The sequence below is a fragment of the Atractosteus spatula genome, chromosome 4, assembly GCF_055471065.1.
Source record: "Atractosteus spatula isolate fAtrSpa1 chromosome 4, fAtrSpa1.hap1, whole genome shotgun sequence".
Classification (NCBI taxonomy): Eukaryota; Metazoa; Chordata; class Actinopteri; order Semionotiformes; family Lepisosteidae; genus Atractosteus; species Atractosteus spatula.
Window position 1 is genome coordinate 1,748,797 of NC_142709.1, and position 19,765 is coordinate 1,768,561.

General features: G+C 40.0%; 1 protein-coding gene across 1 annotated transcript; it reads left to right on the forward strand.

The window, feature by feature from the left end:
- The first annotated feature begins 1,127 nt into the window (after positions 1-1,127).
- LOC148835594 (immunoglobulin superfamily member 3-like) lies at positions 1,128-18,803 on the forward strand. The gene is made up of 10 exons (XM_088913934.1): positions 1,128-1,472; positions 2,350-2,727; positions 5,262-5,672; positions 5,766-6,164; positions 8,221-8,613; positions 11,097-11,471; positions 12,671-13,066; positions 13,544-13,936; positions 14,535-14,927; positions 17,621-18,803. Exons 1-10 carry the CDS (start codon positions 1,397-1,399, stop codon positions 17,863-17,865), a joined length of 3,459 nt encoding a protein of 1,152 aa, XP_088770060.1. The 5' UTR covers positions 1,128-1,396; the 3' UTR covers positions 17,866-18,803.
- The last annotated feature ends 962 nt before the right edge of the window (positions 18,804-19,765 follow it).

Below are 19,765 nucleotides of genomic sequence, written 5' to 3' on the forward strand. Positions count from 1 at the left end.
TCAAGGGCGCTCTCCACAGCCAGGAGCAGGACAGCCCTGTCAGAGAGGCGATGACCTTTCCATCTCCAACACCTGACAAATGCCTCGACCGTTCTGCGTGAGGGAGAGGAGAGAGGGTAGAAAGCCTGAGAAAAAGTTAACCGTGCGCTATGAAACTTGTGCAGCACCCGCTGTGGCCGGCGAAAGCGGTCATGAGACGTGAAATTAAACTGAGTGACATCTAACGGAAGTGGTGGTGTTCTACAGCAGCAACTCACGCAGCTGTCCAAAAGTTGGGTTAGAGATAGATTTAAACTATAAGGGATCATGTTCAGCGTCTCATACCTATTGCTCTGCTCCTGACGCTAAACAATATTAAAAAAAAACAAGCTAAAATAATAATTTGGAAATAAATTAAGACAACAGACATTCACAAAGAGACAGAGAGTTCATTTCTGAAAATGAAACTAAAGGAACAGTTTTGTCAGGCAGTCCACGGTCTGCTGCCCACTTTAGCCTCCTAGGGTTTTTACTAGTTCTTCAGACATCAAATGCAAGGAGAGTTGAGGACACATCCAGGATCTTAAAGGCATTGAGTGTTATAAAAACCGGAAAAGAAATAATTTTGGAGAAGTGACACATCAGTTAAATCCATCGGCTGGCCTTGAGACCCGGCGCCTGGTATCAGCGGTGCGGTGATGTTTCATTACTTTACTTCTGCTTTCCGCTTTCTCGCTTCCCGTTTCGAGCAACTTCAGACAGCATTACAGCAACAAGGAGTTGCTGATTTCAATACTACTGTCTCCATCTGGTCTAGACTGTTAAAGACACAAAAAAAAAAACCACGACAAATATCATTAATTATTGCCTGAGATACTGGATTCATATCCAGTATGAAAAAAGCGAATTAGCAAAATGAGATTAAAAATAATGTAAAAAATATATACTTTCACGACGTCTTGAAACTGTAGTGTGGAAGGTTATTTAAACGCGATTACTGTTTAATTGTAAATATATTTAGCTCAGTAATCTAAGAATGTAACATTTGTTTAATTTATGAAAAATAAAATGAGCAAAGAAGGCCAATACACACCGATCCCCCCCTCTAAATTACCCCCCCGTCCTTCTACTGCCTACTGGGTGATGACAAAATAAAGTGCGACTAAACCAGAAGTTTAGCGAAAGTGTCGACATGCCGAATAGTGTCTGAGGGTACATGAACGGCACAGGAGCAAAAGCAACAATATGAACACAATAGTCTTTGAGACTTGATACTTGTCTGGGCTGGTAGCTGAGTTTTTCCCCTTTCTGAGTGCGAGACGAAACAAACCGCAGCTGATCATTTCCTCCCGCCTCTGAAAGAGGTCTTGTCGCCTGAACTGTCACGAATACTTGGCTTTTTCAAACCCGAGGCAGGATGGAGAGCTCAGCTCTAATCATGAATCACTGTAGCATCTTGTTTCTGTGGTCCCTTGCTGAGCTTCTGCAATGGGGTAAGTTCTGCTCGCCTGCTTTGATGGCGTCTCAAAACCGTTTCCCACCGTCACACAGTACATGGAATAATTCGTGGGGTTCAGCTTGATCCATTCAAACCTTACAAGTACTTGTTGTATTTGGAGCATGACCCACCTCATCATCCCCATGGGAATAGGAGCTTTCAAAAATCCTTCTTAGTCTCTGAAGGTTTTAATACATAATTAGCTGTTGAGGTTCTTTACTTCAGCCTTTGAAAATGAAATATTTTATTCTGTAGTTCAATATAGAGAAAAAGCCACTATGAGCTCCTTTAATGTCTTAGTGGTCTCTCTATGAAATAATTGTATTGTTAACAACAGTTTTTAGAGTCTTTTTTTATTCATATTGTTTTTATATTGTGGAATTATTGGAAATGTAGTGAACATTATACAGTATATTACTACGTGTTATGTGTTGCTATACCACCATCAAAACAGAAGATGTCTAATGCGAAACATCAACAGTTGTAAAAGATCAAGTACGGGTTAAATTCACACTGAAAAGTTGAAAGCAAGAAAACACAATGTTATGCCTGTTGAATCTTACATCTGAACAAGGCCTAAGAGCTGGAATGTTATGTTTTTTCCTTCTACTTTTCATTACAGAATGAACCTCAGCTTGTTCCTTTGTAGCATGTGTGGTGATGAGCTCCCTTTGTGAACCCCTTGAGATATAACACATACTGTACATACTCCATTGAAAAATGACTGCGATTGAAATGTTGCACACTGTAACTCTACTAGAAGTAGATCACAATCCCTCAGTTTATGGTTGAATATATAATTGAAATTATACATAAACCAATATCATGTATAAAAACTTTCAACTGTTGTTTTTGCATTTCTGTCTCACTAGATTGCTGTGCAGGCCAGAGACTGGTCCAGATGCAGGAGGGTCCATTATACAGAGCCAGAGGTTATCCAATTACTATCGCTTGCAATGTCAGCGGGTTTAAAGGAGGCGACAAACAAGATTTTGAGTTCTCCATCTACCTTCAGGAAAGACCAGAGCAAGAAATAAAAATAATCAGCACACAAGATCCTAGAATCGCATATGCTAAATATTTTCAGAGAGTAAAGGATAAAGAAATTGAAATTGAGAGAAAAACAGGTTCCTCAGTACTGCTGCACATCAAAGATCTGCATGAAAGTGATGAAGGAGAGTACGAGTGTTTTACTCCTAATACTGATGTAGGGTTTCATGGGGTCTACAGTGCCAAAATGAACCTCACAGGTAAGTTTTTTTCAGTTCTATTGCCAATGGCTGCTGTGGGTGCTATTACTTTATATACATATATTTATAAGCAAACTGGTGCACAGTGAAAACACAACAGTGTGTGATTGACACCAATAGCTGATTAGGCACCTTAATTAAACAATTTACCTTTTAAATTGTAACCTGACAGATTTGCTGACTCTGAAGGTAGTATTGTTTCTTGGGATAACACAACAGTGATCTCATGTCATGTGATTTCATTAAGATGCCAGGTACTCAGTAGTCAATATTTGAGGTGAGATATAATTCTTACAATTAGTTGATTAAGAATCTGCCCAAAGAGCCCTTCAGAAAACATGATTTTAATTAATGTATGAATGGCAAAAGGTCCCAGCATGCCTCATTTGCTTTCCTGAAGATTGCCTGGCAGTGATCAGCTTGCTTGACGATGGCCTGTTTGTGAGAGAAGAGCCCCAGATAACACAATGTTCCGCATCATCAGTCAGCAGACTAGTACAGAGAAACAGAGAAACTGGGTCTGAGAGGGATAGGCCACATCTTGGAATGTAGAGGGTCACTGCAGTGGTCCAGAGCCATCACATCTACCTGACAGATCTGCATGAGAATGTTCTGCAGGGGCTACAGCACGCACTTCCAGTTAGAAATCGTGCTTGCATGAGCAGAGCAGCCTGAGCACTCTGAGGCCATTCGGGGGAAATGATAACAGCTGTGAAGTTGACTCTGTGTATTCCATGGGCTAGAGAAAGCTGTGGATTGTTTTATGTACTGATGGATGCCCTTGACAGATCTGACCTCAGACGACATGTACAGAGACCTCACACTGGGCCTTAAGCTCGTTGCTTAAGCTGCCTCTGGCAGCCGATCGAGTCATTGCAACAGTGTTGCCACAAGTTACCGATATGGGCAGTTGTACCCGAGAAGTAGTTTCATAGTGGTTGCATCTTAGCACCGTCACCTTTGGTGCCAAAAACATACAATGATATCTGTGTTTTGTAACTCATTCACATTTGATATACTGTACCATGGCTTTGGTATTACAAATCGTATTACAAATACAGTAAAAGCACTGATTTTGGGGGAATTGGAATCTCTAACTACATATAGGGGGGTAACTCTGGCGTAACCCCGGTGTCCTGGCCAAATTTCCCATTGGCCCTTACCAGTCACGGCCTCCTAATAATCCCCATCTCTGAACTGGCTTCATCACTCTGCTCTCCTCCCCACTGAGAGCTGGTGTGTGGGGAGCGGACTGGAGCATCATCCAGGTGGGGCTGCACACTGGTGGTGGCGGAGGAGAATCCCCATTACCTGTAAAGCACTTTGAGTGGAGTGTCCAGATAAGCGCTATATAAGTGTATATAAGCAATTATTATTATTATTATTATATAAAAATTATGATTTAAAATAATTCTTGTGCTGCAGCTTTCAAAGACTGGCCAGTCCTCTAAGTGAAGCAATAAACTATTTTACGCAACAATTAGCTTAATATCAACAGTGTAGACATGTCATGGAGTTAACAGACTGGATATAACAGAAGGATATAAAAACACAGGAAAACACACACACTCTCTAATTAAAACATAAAACTACATTTTATTTCACGGCCATTCTCCTCTGTGATTCTTGCTTCCTTTCCGCGCTGGTCTTCTCTGCTGGACGGGCCAGGAGGAGGTGTGTCAGGATTCTGTCCTGCACCCCTGTGTTTGCTAGGTCCCTCTCAGGAAAATTTCCAGGCTGTGCTTTTATTTCTTTATTTCTTCTTCATTCAAGTTTTCTATCAGCTTTATCTTTCTTCCAGACACACTCTTTTTCCATTCACCTCTTTTATTTGCTAGATCCTAAGCCTTTACGTTTGCCTGATAGTTCATTCTTTCCCTCCTCTTTTACCAGAGCTCCCTATTACTTCCCTGCTCCTCGAATAATAACTTCCTGGCGACAACTGCCTGGAAAAGACATCAGATTTAACTGAAGAAATTTAAGTTTTCATTAAACTGAAGTACTTAAAGGTGTATGAATTTCTTAATTCCATTACCATGTTAGCTCCGTATTATCACTCCTACCCTGAATCTGATGGAGGAGACAAAATATAATTTTTACTACATTATCATGAAGCATAAAGCAGCCATCTTGCTTAACTAGTTAAGAACTGACACCAGCAGTTTACAGGATAACAAAAATATTATACTGTATAAGTTAATATTTTACCTTATTTTTTAATTTAATCCTAAGGAACCACAAAGGGGATGTTTTTGAATGTAAAAATGTATAACACCTTGTAAGCTTATTATTTGTTCCTGAAAAATGCTAGAACAGAAGAGATAAAACTGAATAAAAAATAAAAATTATGAAAGAAAACAGATTTGCTGTCCAAAAATCACTTTGAAACATTTTAAATTTTCAATCCTGTATTGTGTGAGGAAGAGTACACACTAAAAGTTAATGCTGTTTTTATAAACCAATATACAGCTAGTTTACTGCTTAAAAGCTGGAATAGAAGAGGTCATTGTAAATGATCTGGATGTCCTTTACAGTGATTCAAGACACGCTGACAGCATCCATGACCGCTAAGGCTCTTCATAAGAACGAAGGAGAGACTCTGCAGCTGGAGTGCGAGGTGTCAAGTCAGACCTTACAGCACACACACATATCTGTCACCTGGTACCTCAGCAAGACGGGGGTTCAACCGCTCGAGATCCTCTCTCTGATGAGGGACTTCACCCTGAGGCCGGGAGCAGAGTATGAGCACAGATACAGGTCAGGCCACATTGGGCTTGATAAAGTCGGGAGCACCCTGTACAGACTCACAGTCACTAAGCTCCTGGCGTCCGATAAGGGGGATATTTACTGTGAAGCTGGGGAGTGGATTCAAGACCCAGACCGTTCCTGGATAAAAATCGCTTCCAAAAGGACAGAGGCAACTGCTCTTGATATCCAGAGCCTGGGTGAGCTGATTTCACCTTGAAGCACTATTATTCTCACTCCACACCCTATGTCTTTTAATAGAAATGTAACAAATCTTTTTATTACGTTTGTAGGATCTGTCACCGATACGTTTACTGCACATATTGAAAGCTCAGGACCAGAATTTAAAGAGGGAGAAACTTTAGAGATAAAGTGCAGTGTGGGAGTCCCAAGAGTTCTAGACCATTACTTCTCGGTGGCTTGGATAAAAGAGGGCCAGGAACTGGCTGCAGTCGGACCCACAGGTGTCGTGATCGTTGGAAATACTTATGCAGAGAGACACAAAAATGGAGAAGTGCGAGCCATCAAGCAAAGTGACAGAGATTACATCTTTACGATTAAACACATCAGAACAGAGGACCAAGGAGTGTTCACCTGCAGAGTTTCTGAAGAGGAAAGAAGCGCTGACGGACGTTTATCAGTAAAGCAAAGCAAAACATCCAGTGAAATCAGAGTGGGGGTTACTGCCAAAGGTACGTTTTCCTGCTCTCTTTTAAAATAGAGTCAAGCATTTTTGTGAACAAAAGTTTCTTTTAAATTATCCGCAACAGAACCCAAACTACTACAACCTCCCTCAGTGCTACATCCCTCCAAGTTTCTTACTGAACGGAAAAACCACACAGTTAGACTGGAGATGTAAAACCTGAGCCAGTCAACAGCACTCCGGCCCTTCTAAACCCCAGACTGCCCTCTCTCACCCTGCACCAGGGATCTCAGAAACAGAGATTAGCTAGTTTCCAACAGGTTAATATTTGGAATACACCCTATACAACTTACGGATTTTATCCTCGGTTAGGTCCTTTGTGAGAGCTGTGGAAATCTGAAGTGTGACATTGCTGTTGTACCCCTGAGCAAGGAACAATGCCCAGCTGTATAAATGGGTGCAAATGTACTGTAATTCATTTTGGATAAAAGCGTCAGCCACATAGTAAAATATACCTCATATGAGGTTTGTGACATACTTACGCCATATTTGGTGTCTGTAATTTGTAGTTAGTTGTCCCACGGTGATGTGTTGGAAAATACTGATCTACGGTATGATCTTGAATCAGGGGAAATAGGCTTTTGTACTGTATTTGTTCTCTTAATGATGCAGAACCACTAGCTTCAGTGATCCAGATGATACACAGCCATCAATGTTGAAGACATTTAGGGTACTGTTGTTGAGAAGATGTTGATCATGGATATACCACCCTTCTTTTGATCACAATCTTATTTATAATATATATTTATATATTTATGCACAATACTTGATTCCCACAAATACCTACCTGCTTAAAGAGAACTCCTCAGAAAGCAGGAATATCTTTTGTTTTGCACCAGTTTTCATTAATACTGTCTGTGGGTGTTCCAATCAGTTCTGTTTACCACAGGAAGGTACAAAACAAAAAGATACAATTTGTATCAATGTTTAAACAGTGCGCACCCATGTCCTGGAGAGCCACAGTCCTGCAGGGTTTATAATCTTGCTTTAAATAAACCGCAATGAAAGAACCTTTATTCAGTGCACATAGTAGATGTTTCAATTAGGAAGTTACAATAGTAAGGTGAAATGAAAACCGGAACATGCATTGGCATTCTGAAAAGTATTTTCTGGCTATAACTATAATTGTCTAGCTATAACTGTTACAGCTGTGAGTCACTGAAAGAAAGCTAGAAAGATCTTGTTTCTGGCTTTGCTCCATCTGAGCTCGTTCTTTTAATGACTTTATTCAGTCATAGTTATTTAACCTTAATTATCCATTTTCAATCCTTAACCATTGAGGAGTTTAACTTAACTTATATAAACTTCACTTATATAAAATTCCCATGGCTGTTGCTCTCCTCAAACAATAGGGTATACACCATATTTAAATAATCAACAAATTGATTTTATATGTTAAAATCTCAGACGAAATAAAATTCTCTGTTGGGGCTCTATACTCCTGTATCATGTATCAGATGTAGAACAAAGATTTTCTAACAACTTAAAATACAAAGTTTATTCAATAACCCATAACCTCATCATTGCTATCAGATAATTTCAAATGATACAAAATTAATTAATTTATTAAATTTAATTAATTCATTCATTAATTAATAGAAAATGACTTGCTGTTGCAAACACTATTTTAGTTTTTCCACCAGCTGTATTATTTTTACTTTTTCTTTTTACCAGTGAAAAATACTGTACATAATATTACATTAAATGGATATCTTTACTTTTAGAACTACAGTGCCTCAGTGTGTGAAACAATGGAACAAGTAATTTCCATGCTGAATAATAAAGAGAAAAAAACAGATCATTTTCCATTTACTGTATCTGAAGAAGGCTCCACAGCTGAAACAATGTGTTTTTGTTCTCACTTTTTTGTATTGTGTCTATTTGATGTAATTATGCCAATTATTGATTTAAATGAACCACTTAGATTACTACTATTTTCTTATCATGACCCTTGAAGCAGTTTGAACTCCATGTTAAACATCCAGTTGTACGCATACACTTTTGTGTAACCTTTCTCACCCACTAACAATATTCTGCTGACACAGAGAGCACCCTCAGAGTCAGTATTTCGAATCACACGATCCAGATCAACGAGGGAGAGCCTCTTCAGCTCATCTGCGAAGCTGCTGGAGCCACGGGGCCATTATCCATCGCTTGGCAGCAGAAAACCAGTGAGAACACCGTCAGGGACGTCATCAGCCTGCACTGGGACGGGCGGCTGGAAGAGGGCGCTCAGTACCGCCAGCGCGGTCAGCGCGGAGACGTTCGCGCAGTCCGGATCGACCAGGGGTCCTTCCTGCTGGAGATTCCCAACACCCTGCCGCCCGATGCGGGCTCCTACAAGTGCATCGTTTCAGAGTGGGCTGCAGGGGCCAGTGGCGACCTCCAGAAAATACAGAGCACGTCCCAAGAGGCTTCCGTGGCTATTAGTTCTCTAGGTAAGAAAGTATTATTACGCTTTCCTGGAAAATAACACCATGTCTTTTACAGAGCAATGTAATAAAGGCAGCAAAAACAAAAACATTTATGGTCTCTTACAACATTTATACACGTGACATAACACACGTAGGTATTCTTGAACTTTTCTTGTGACTTTTCGTCTCTTGTTGGATGAAATACCGTATCATAACCCAAACATGTCTGAATTTTGGGGCAGTGTGAAATTAATTATTTCACATTCGAAAGAAACTACTATATTACTATAATATTCTGTTATGACTAATTAGCTGGAAATGACTTTACAGTTGATAAAAGACAATACTAATCTTATATTGTTCTGATAAATACAATTACAAAATTCAAATAATTTAAGTATAATAATAATTCCTTACACTTATAAAGTGCTTTTCTGGACATTCCACTCAAAACGCTTTATATGTAATTGGAAATCCCACTACTGCCACCAATGCGCAGTCCCACCTGGATGATGCAATGGCAGCCATAGTGTGCCACTATGCTCCCCACACACCAGCCCTCAGTGGGGAGGAGAACAGAGTGATGAAGGCCATGATTGGTAAAGGCCAATGGGAAATTTGACCAGGACGCCGGGGTAACACCCCTACTCTTTTCGAGAAACGCCCTTGAATTTTTAATGACCACAGGGAGTCAGGACTTCGGTTTTACGTCTCATCTGGAGGACAGCACCTTTTTACATTATAGTTTACATTATAGTGTCCCCGTCACTGTACTGAGGCATTAGGACCCACACAGACCACAGGGTGAGCACCCCCTACTGGCCTCACTAACACCTCTTCCAGCAGCAAACTCCCAGGAGATCTCCCATCCAGGTACTGACCAGGCTCGCACCTGCTGAGCTCCAGTGGGCTGCCCGCGGTGAGATGTTTCTGAAAAAAATCAAATTATTATTCCTGGAGTTTTTAACATTCCGCTCACTTGAATAAGTCTTCCTCAAAGCTCAGGCTGAGCTCTGCAGCCCAGATGTTGCGAGTCTGAGCCTGGGTAATATACTGTAACTGGCTGGCTGTCCCGGATTCCCGAAGCAGTAATGCACAGTTAGTGGAGAGCCAGTGGGAGCAGAGCAGGAGATACAGTGGTCAGTCGGGGCTCCCAACAAAACAAAATAACAGCCACGGCGACAGTCCAGGTAGCCTGGTGCATTGCAGTGAGATCAGTGAGAGATGTGCAGCCCCTCCAGTCAGAGCTGTCTCTTCTGTAGGAGCTTGCAGTATGTCCGCAGCTGGGTGACTGCACTGGGTGGGTGGGTCACAGGAGCATCTGACTATCCCCATTCTCTCCTTGGTGTGTGCCGAGGCATGTGAAAACAACTGATAACTCCAAATGATCATATAAGCATTTGCTTAAAGATTCAAGAAATATTGAAGACGATTTCAATGCGAAACCGTTGGCAGAAGCAAACTCCAATCATCTGTTCATCCTCTAACAGCTTCATCCAGGTGACAGGGGAGCCGGAGCCTATCCCAGCAAGCAGCAGGCCCACAGCTGGATACATCCTGCACAGGACGCCAGTCCCTCACAGGGCAGACACAGACACGCACACGCTCACACCAGGGCCCAAAAGCCAATTAACCCACCAGCGTGTATTTAGACTGTGGGAGGAAACCGGAGCACCCAGAGGAAACCCACACACACTCCACTCAGATAGCAGCCCAGGTCCAGAATTAAACCCAGAGCCCCAGTACTGCAAGGCACCAATGGTTGCCACTGTGCCACCCCAGAGCACAGTAAACTCATTCACAGTAAATGAGTCAATGGTACTGGCAACTCATCTTCCAATTTAGCACTTCCAGTTAACATCACCTTTAACAAAGACATATTGCTGGATGTTTAACTTTGTTTCATTATTCACATATGATGTAGAATTAACAAATATGGCTATGGCTATTTGTTTTACTGCTATGGTTTATTTAAGATTAGATCATTAACATCATTTTGAGAAGATGTCTAATGCATGTGAATGGCAGAAATAATAAGCACAAGTAAACAGATTTATTTTTATCTGTTTTTTTTCATAACTAACTGCTCTGGGGTATAATTCTTGCTGTTAATAAATCCTTAAGGGCAAGATATTTTCTGTACAATTCATACGTTTTTATTATTTAAATGATTAAAATGTAATATAAAGAGTCTTTATGACATTTGCAAGATTATTTTCTTTGCAGAAGGACTACATTTTGATCATTTTTGAACCAAATGTAATCAGTTTTAAAACAGCACTTAAAATCTTTCTGCAATGGCTACAAATACATCATAAGTGGGACATTACAAATCTTATTAAGTTTCTATTTAATTCATTCTTTGTCATTGAGGATTTAATATAAAACTATTATTTCTTTTAAACCAACCATATTTCTTTCTGTAAGCTATTTACTGTAGATGCCTTCAAGCTCACACAATGATTGTAATGTTGATATTAATTTTCATTTTTCTTTTTTGTTTTCAGATTCGCTTATAGAAGCAATTCTAAGAAGTCGCACAATGCATATTAAGGAGGGTGAAAACTTAGAATTGCACTGCACAGTCAAGGGGCCCCAGGTTCCGTTGTCCATTACCTGGACATTCGCACAGAGCGGCTCATCATTACTGGAGAACATTGTGTCCCTCCTCTACAATGGCAGTATTTTGTGGCATAAAGAACTCAGTAATTTTCAGATTAAGACTTCAGTGCAACAAAATGCAATAACCTCCATTTTGAAAGTGTCCAAAAGCCGCACCGTGGAAGCAGGAAAATACCGGTGTGTTGTAGAAGCGTGGTTCAGGGACTCCCTCAGAGCAACAAAACTGTCCAACGAACTGGCAGTACAAGTTAAAAAGCCAGGTAAGTGAAAACAAACAACAAACAACAAGAAGAAAGGAGAGAGAGTGTCTTTATTACCCCTGGAGGGGCAAGTTGTTTTACAGCAGCAGTGTTGGTGTACAGAGAAACAGAAGAAAAAAAACAACAGGAACAACAATATACATATTTGCATAGAAGGTCAAGTGTAAAGAAACAATATGACTGCAGTATGAATGAGAACTTCAGTCTGTTGGTTTTAGCGTTGGGGAGTCGGTGTCTGCATTATTATTAAAAAAGGGGTGTGAAGGATCGTCACAGATGAATTTTGCTTTAGGCAAAACACGTAAATGATAGATGGAGGAGAGGGCTGGAAGATCAGCACCAGTGACCTTCTGACGTATTACAAGCGAGGAGAGAAGTGAGAGGAAGCCATTAGGTCTGTCTAGCTTGTTTGCTTTTTTAGCAGCTAATTGACTCGAGGGTCTTGTCCAGCCATTTTTAAAACACGTCAAGGTGTCGTGAGAACTTGTGACTCAGTATCGTGTTTCACACCCCTGCTGATTTTTTTTATTGAAAACATGCTGTTGTGACATTTTTCCTCATATTCCTTGTGTGTCTGTACAGTGATATGTGTTCTCTTGGTAACTCTCAGGAAAAAAAATCCTAATCTGAAACACAATTTAAGCTCTTGTTGAAATAGTACAGAGTCTTGTTGTAACACAAAACTAATGTGACAGTTTTGGTTTGTGTTGAATAACTGTTTTCGTTACAGTTGTGATATCAAATCAGGTATGTAAACATATGCATATGTGCAAATATACATGTGCATGTTTCTTTAGCTGGGATAACAGCACAGCAGTGACTCCATCTCGGCACAATACAATACTGCTGGGGCACATTATTCCTATTGCACATGACTTCTTTAAGCAATATATATTCACTTGTGTGTATGTTATACTTACATTTCTGTGGTTTCATTGAATCCAATTGGAAAGTAAGTTTTGACACTTTCCTGTTCCTGTTCCTTGTTCCTGTCACACTGTTGAAGTGTGTCTTATGAAATGATGTATGAAACATACGTCTAATTTCAGAATGACCAATCAAAGAACAGTGTTGTCTCATGTCATTATAAAATATCACCACTGTTGCTCCTTTAAAACATATGAACAATTTTCATATTAAACAACTGTGTCCTACTACTTGTTAACCTCTTGATACTCTGACCTTTCTTATTATTCCAGACAGCAAGCTATCCATAAGCAGTGAGCCCAAGGAAATAGAAAGTACTGTAAATGCCAATGTGGGAATAGTATGTAAAATATTAGGTCTTACTTCTACATATTCTCAGTTTGCCGTATCCTGGTATTTCAACAACTCCGAGACAGGAAAACGAAGTGTTCTGAAAACTGACCGCAACCTAATCCTGGAGCCAGGAGAGATTATGAAAACTAGGGAAAATAAATACCATCTCCAAAGGGAATCTCCAGATTCCTTCAAACTGCTCATTCTGCAGACAGAGTTCAGTGACAGTGGAAAATACATCTGTGAGGTTGAGGAGTGGTTACAAGACCCCAGCATGAACTGGTACTCACTGTCACGGAGGTCCTCTACAACAAAGCTCGCCATTAAATCAACAGGTACGTCACACCGTTGTGTGCCATCAGTTTTCACTAAGCCTTGGCCTTCTAAAGCAATTATTTTTAACAAAAGAATAAACTCAAAATTCTTCAACACTTCTGCAGGTCAGGGGCTTTACACACACAAGAGGATCAAGCATTGATGAATTTCAGACAAAGCATTTGCTGTTTTGATGAGAACAGTGAGAGGCTAGTCAATTGGTATTATGGTCTGTGTTATTACAATTGAAATAGTATTAGTTTTTAAGTCACAATTTCAATTATTCTAGATAATTTAATGAATTATCTGTGGATGAGGTTTGGTGTTCGGCTTCAATTTGATATTCATTAAGCATCTCATTGAACCATGAAGGATTCATTACATGAAGCTAACAAAAAGCAAACTGAAGCAGGCCCCAGGACTCATTTCACAGCCGCCCAGATTTCATGGTATTCTTGAATCCCCTGCCAACACTAACTCCGTCTCTCCTCCCACAGAAAATAAGTTGAAAGTCATGAAGGAAAGGGCAGAAATCACGGTACGAGATAGCGAAGACTTCATCGTCAACTGCACCATCAACAGTGACGTCCAAGAAACGTCCCAGTTCTCCGTCTCCTGGTATCGTGTGTCAGCAGCTTCTGAGAAGACACTCCTACTGAAGTGGGGTAAAGATTTCGTGCTTCAGGATGGAAATAAAGAGCTTTGGAAGAGAGCTCAATTTTATAGCTCTGCTCGCAATACGCACCACCTAGCAATCCGGAACGCCGACGTGGCCGACAGCGGAAATTATTCTTGTACGGTGGAGGAGTATGAGCTTGACAGTGAACGTCGCTGGCAGTTACTCTCCAATGATGAATCAGGGTTTACTAGCATTGTTGTTCATCATCCAGGTACGACGCTATCTACCTAATTATTCATTACTGTTTAACCACATTGCTAGCATCTTAGCTAGCAGGTCTTAAACGTACACAGAAGTGTGGGATGTTCTCATTCTTTCAGCATGAAATATGACTAATAGTTCACAGCACTTTATTTAACAGTTCTGTATATACCTGTAGACTTGAAAGTGCACAGCCTGGATTTGTGAGTCTGATATTTTTCCCGAAAGACAAATTCTCACTAAAGACAACAGATTAATGGACAGTGCTCTTCACATGCTCGCTTATTGTAATGCTAACTGTACACAAAAGGGATGAACAGTAACTATCAGGCAGTTTGCAGTCTGTGATGATGTGTTAAAATATATATTGTTTATTGAGTGGGGAGTGATGTTAGTTTGTGTCCAAGATGTTTTTGTTGATTTCATTTGAAGTTTTATTATAAAAATTAGCTCTACTATCTACTCAGAGGTGGTGTACAAGAATTATTCGGTTGACAAAGAGTGTTCAGACATTTGGCACTGATAATGAAACCTGTCGTTGTGGCAGGACTGATTTTCTCCAGTGGTCAAAGATTAACCTCATGATCTGCGTTCAATTTCACACACAGAGAGCAATCTTCAAGTCCTTAAAAGGAATGAGAAGGTCAGCATTGAGGAAAAGCAGAGTGGGTTTACAGTAAACTGTGACATTATCTCATATTCGGACAAGAGGTCCTTTTTTGAGGTGACGTGGCTGAAGAGGTATGGGGAAGAGGATGCTCAGCCCATCTTCAGAGCCTTGCGAAGTTCCACCCTTCAGCTGCTCCCCACAGCCAGAAAGAGCCTGGTGTTCAACAGGCTTTCTCCCTGGAATTACAGCCTGACCTTTCCTGTGGCCGAAGTGACTGATCAGGGCACCTATTCCTGTCAGGTGGAGGAGTGGTTGTTAAGTCCAGGCAATAAGTGGTATAAAATTGCAAATGATACATCTGGAAATGTAAGCGTTACTATTACAGCAAAAGGTAAATACATATCCTTGTTCTTCTGACTTTGACGCACACAGGACATACTCATACGGTATCTACTTTAGCATACAGAACACCAAACTAAAGTGCAGCTAAAGCTTTCTCATTGGTGGTGTGAATCCATGTGTTAAGCTCCTTAGAATTTGCCTGTCTTATTTTAAGATAGATAGATACTTTATTGATCCCGTGAGGGAAATTGCAATTTATTCATTACTCATTTAAAGCATGCAGTTTGTACAATTATTACTTTATTATGTGTTTGCCTTAGTACATATTTTTTATTTTAAAAATATTTTCTTGGTAATCATGATCAATAAGGAAGCCAATGCATTTTGCCAGTGACCTCCTTCTTAAATTTAAGGAGCTTCTCGTAGCGGCTCTGGTTTCTCTCGTGGAGCTTTCAGATTCTTGATAAAATTTGCATGCAGCAAGTCAAGACAGTCGCCATGGTGATAACAGTGACTTCAATGACAAGAAATAGGTTAAACTCATAGTCTGACAGGAAATGGACTAGGTTTCCTCCTTTCATTGTAAAAGACCTTCAAGTTGTGGTCTGCCCTTAAAAAGCTTGACTTGATACAGGCCTTGAATGCCTTAAGCATAACAGATTTGAATTCTCATTACTAACTGTTTATTAGAATAGAATTTAACATTTATCTTAAAGTGATTACTGAAGAACACTGAGTTTTATTTTACAGATAACATACGCCAAGGAGCTCTAACCTATTAATACTTGTTTTTCTAAGCACTTAGTAATTTGTTTATAGTACAAGATGTCATATCCATTAAACAGATGCAACAGTAAAGATTTGAATACACAGAAAATACTTATACATACTACATATCCAGTACTGTTTAGCATAATCAAAATTTGTTTGCAATAGAGAGTGTACTCTCTGTATTCAATTGTACTGTGTTTCCACCATTTTACCTGAAATGGTAAATAAATTGCACTTGCCTTGCAATGGAAAGAGTTGACACAGTAACCATGGATTAAATATGGTGAAATTAATTACAGAACATATTCATTGCATGACATGCACTTGACAAGTGTGTACTTAAGAATTTTGAAGGTTTGTGACAAGAGAATATTAGCAGTTATCAGGCAAAGCAATGCTTGAGTCACGAAAAGAGTAATTGTCACGATCATTACTCCTCCTCTTAAGGGCGCTCCAGCCCTTCCTCGTTCTGTCCCATTCCCCACTCCTGTTCCTTATTCCAGCCCCTCTTTAGTTCCATCTTTAAAGCCAGACGCAGGCGTTTGCCCGGGGCTCCTCATTGATTTCCGCATCGTGAGAGCCCGGGGTCCTGCCGCATCTGGCTCCGTTATGGTTTTAGTTTCCTGTTCCTGATTCCCTGCCCCGCCGGTCCCGACCCGGTTCTGGTTTTTAATTACTTTGGATGGATCCCCTGGTCTTGGACTCTGCCTCCCGTGTTGGATTTCCCTGTTGGATTTATGCTTGGATTGTTCGCCCCGGACTCACTCCCCCTGGACACCTGCTCACCTCGGACACGCCCCCCTGTCTCCTGACCCACTCCTGCATGATATTTTTCCCTATTGTTTCTTCACCTTCCGGATCGTGTCGTCCGCATAGGGCCCGGAAAGAACTGTTCCTGACAGTAATCAGACGTATTCATCACATGATTTCTGCGCTCAGCAAGCACCATCCTCACTTCAGCAGCGTGCTTGTTTGTGGAAAAGAAAAGAGTTTTAAAATAGAATTAATTTAGCGATCACCCTTGTTGGATATTTGAATTTGCCTCATCTCCTGTCTTCAGCTGCTGAGCAGAGTAGTAGAGGAGTTATTGGCACATGTACATGTACATTGGAACTCTTATTCACGCTGATCTCTTGGGACACACACAGTACAGCAGACAGTGCATTACAAACATTATAAATAGGAACAACAGGAGCAATAAATAGGTGGTAGTGAGAAACAAAACATGGTAGACCATACAAAAAGTGTAGAATGCAGACATGCATTGAGTCTGAGGCCCTGCAGTTAGCTGTTGAGGATGTGTCCTGCAGTGGGATAGAAGCTGTTCTTGAGTCTAGTGGTCTGGGCTTTAGTAGTGAGGTACTGCTTGCCAGAGCGCAGGGGGAGAACAGTTTGTGGCCGGGGTGGTTGGGATCCTGTGTGATAGATTGAGCTCACCGATTGATGGTCAGTCACATCCTGTGATCCTCTGTGCCAATGCCACAGCCATTTGTAGTGCGTCTCTCTCATGCAAGGTAGTATTGAAGCACAATGACCTTGGCACCAGCCAGGCAGCTTAACAGCAGAGGCTCAGTACTGCAGCTCAGAAGCTGAAACGCCAATAACGCAGTGGAATCTAAAGGAATATACTGTATGTGTGTGCCCATAACAGAAATATTATTCAGCATGAAATTAAAAAAAATCTAACCCTGTATTATTTATAATATTGTCTCATGCTTATCAGTTATCAGTTATCTACATTATCCATATCAATGCTGGCAGTGAAGATGGAGGCAGTTAACGCAGAAGTAAATTTTGTAACATACAGTCAATACTTTGTGTGAAGACAGGGTCCCACTTGTTACAAAAAACAGTTTTGTTTTGTTAAATTCCTTTGAAAGAGACAAATAAATATGAGAATATAGTTTTTGAATTGGATTAATGCAATAGCATAAGCAGTTTGTTCACTAATTTTCTTTACCTTTTTTTCAGAATCAAGCGTATTCTCCACTGTTTGTGCGTCTCAACCTCTTTTTGATTTTGTCTTCGTCTATCCATTCATAATCATCGGGCTGCTGATGACTGCGATACTGTATCTGCATTATAAATTGAGGAAAGCTCCTGGAAGCTACTTATCAAGTAAGAAAAAAGAGGAAAAGTCCCTCTGGTCAGATGATTGCCCCCTGAAACTCAATCCAGTTTCTACTGATGCTGCAATCAAAAACAGTGACGCATAAATGCAAAGCTATCCTCTGCTTTCCACATAGGAGTAAAATATGGACAAAGCATCTTTATATAAAAAACACAAATGTTGTTTTATTGAAACAAAATATGACCTTTCAAGAAAAGTTAAACTGTTCACAGCCTAATTATTCACAATTGGCTATGTGTTTTCAGCAAGCATTTATTGCCATTGAAGAATTCAGTCTCAGCAGGATTTATGCATGCTTGATATGTAACAGGCTGTGAGGATTTGCACATTTGTGTATAATGTTTTGAAAACATGGTGGGATTGGATTAGAAAATCACCTTTCTTTTGTTTTGATTTTGCGTAATCAGCAATGAAAATTTGCACTACACAGTGCTTAAATATAATTATGAACTTGTGTCATCTCTGTGAATACCAAGAGAGAATGAATGTCTCAATAATACAGTTTTAAACATGGATCTACACCATGTGGCCTTTAGACAGCTATAAACACACTGGGACAGGCAGTAATGAACAGAAATTAACCAGAACTACACATGTATTTCAATATAAGATATTATATACTGTATACAGTATATACATCTCAATTAGCATTTCTGTTATTTCACAGAGTTATCAATCCATTTGCATTATATTTGCTTTCATATTTTGGTGAGTGAAAAAAGAGATTCATTACCAAAGCAAATATGAAAAGTGTGTATTTGAGAGCAGATTGTGACATCCTTTAATGGAAAGAATAATGGTATATTTTTCTTGCACAATATTTAATATTTTAGATTTTATAAATATTTTTTAATTATCTGTGTGCATGTTTACATTTGTGATACTCAGGGATTTTATAGATAATAAAGTCATGCTACTGTATATGGGCTGTGTAAACATGAAAGTTTCCATCACCTGTATTTTGATTTCACTGTTTAAAATCAAAATGTCCCAGTTGTAAATTAATAAATGCTATATAATTCATACAGTTTCTATTTTTTGTTTGTTGTATATTAGGATAGACAATTTTATTATCCCTATTCAAAGTTTAGAAACAAACCATTTTCTGAAATTTCTAGAAGCACATTAGCACTGTATTTTTAATCACATTCAATATTCTGGATATGCTTAACCGAGCAAATGTTGAACATTTGAGTTAGATATACTGTACCTTCTATCCCTACCTCAATAAACTATATTTGTGTGGTAATAATGGCTGTAATACACATACAGTATTAGTATTACAACCAATGTATTGGCATACCTGTAAGAAATATATTTCTTGTCTTCTCACACAATTTTGGAAAGTCAAGATTAATATTGGAAAAGATTGTAAAGGCCTATCTCTAACAATGAAGATCCACAGATATACATGTAAATCAGAAAATACTCTCAGATGACAGGAAATACAACATATGAAAGTGCAGAAAAGCCGTCTTTATCACATGCACATAAACATAGGCTTTTCATCTCACACATTGCACATGTGAACTCATATAGTATCTAAAGTGTCTCCACTCATCTCTGTATCATTTATCGATGAAGATTAATGCCAATGTTATCAAATTCAAAACCAAAACAGCAGCTCTTCTTTGTTAAATGGCTAGTTGACATTAGCTAAGTATCGTGTACTTACAGTACAAGCTTTTATGACCATTGCGGTTCCGCACGGGCTCATGCCCTCCGCCACCCGTGTCTTCCCGCAACACCTGGGACGCGAACCCGGGTCTCGGGCGTAACGCAACAGGGAACCAGCCGCATGAGCTAAAGGAGACCTCCCTCAGCCCAGGCAGCTGAGGTCTCTGCTGCGCGCAGGGAGGGCGCTGACGTCACCCTGTCCGAACTAGCTCCTCTACACTTTCACATGGAGCTTTTAAAAATACTCGAGAGACCCTGAGCAATAACTGTTGTTTGTTAAATTCAGTGTGCAAACATGCATGTGTCTG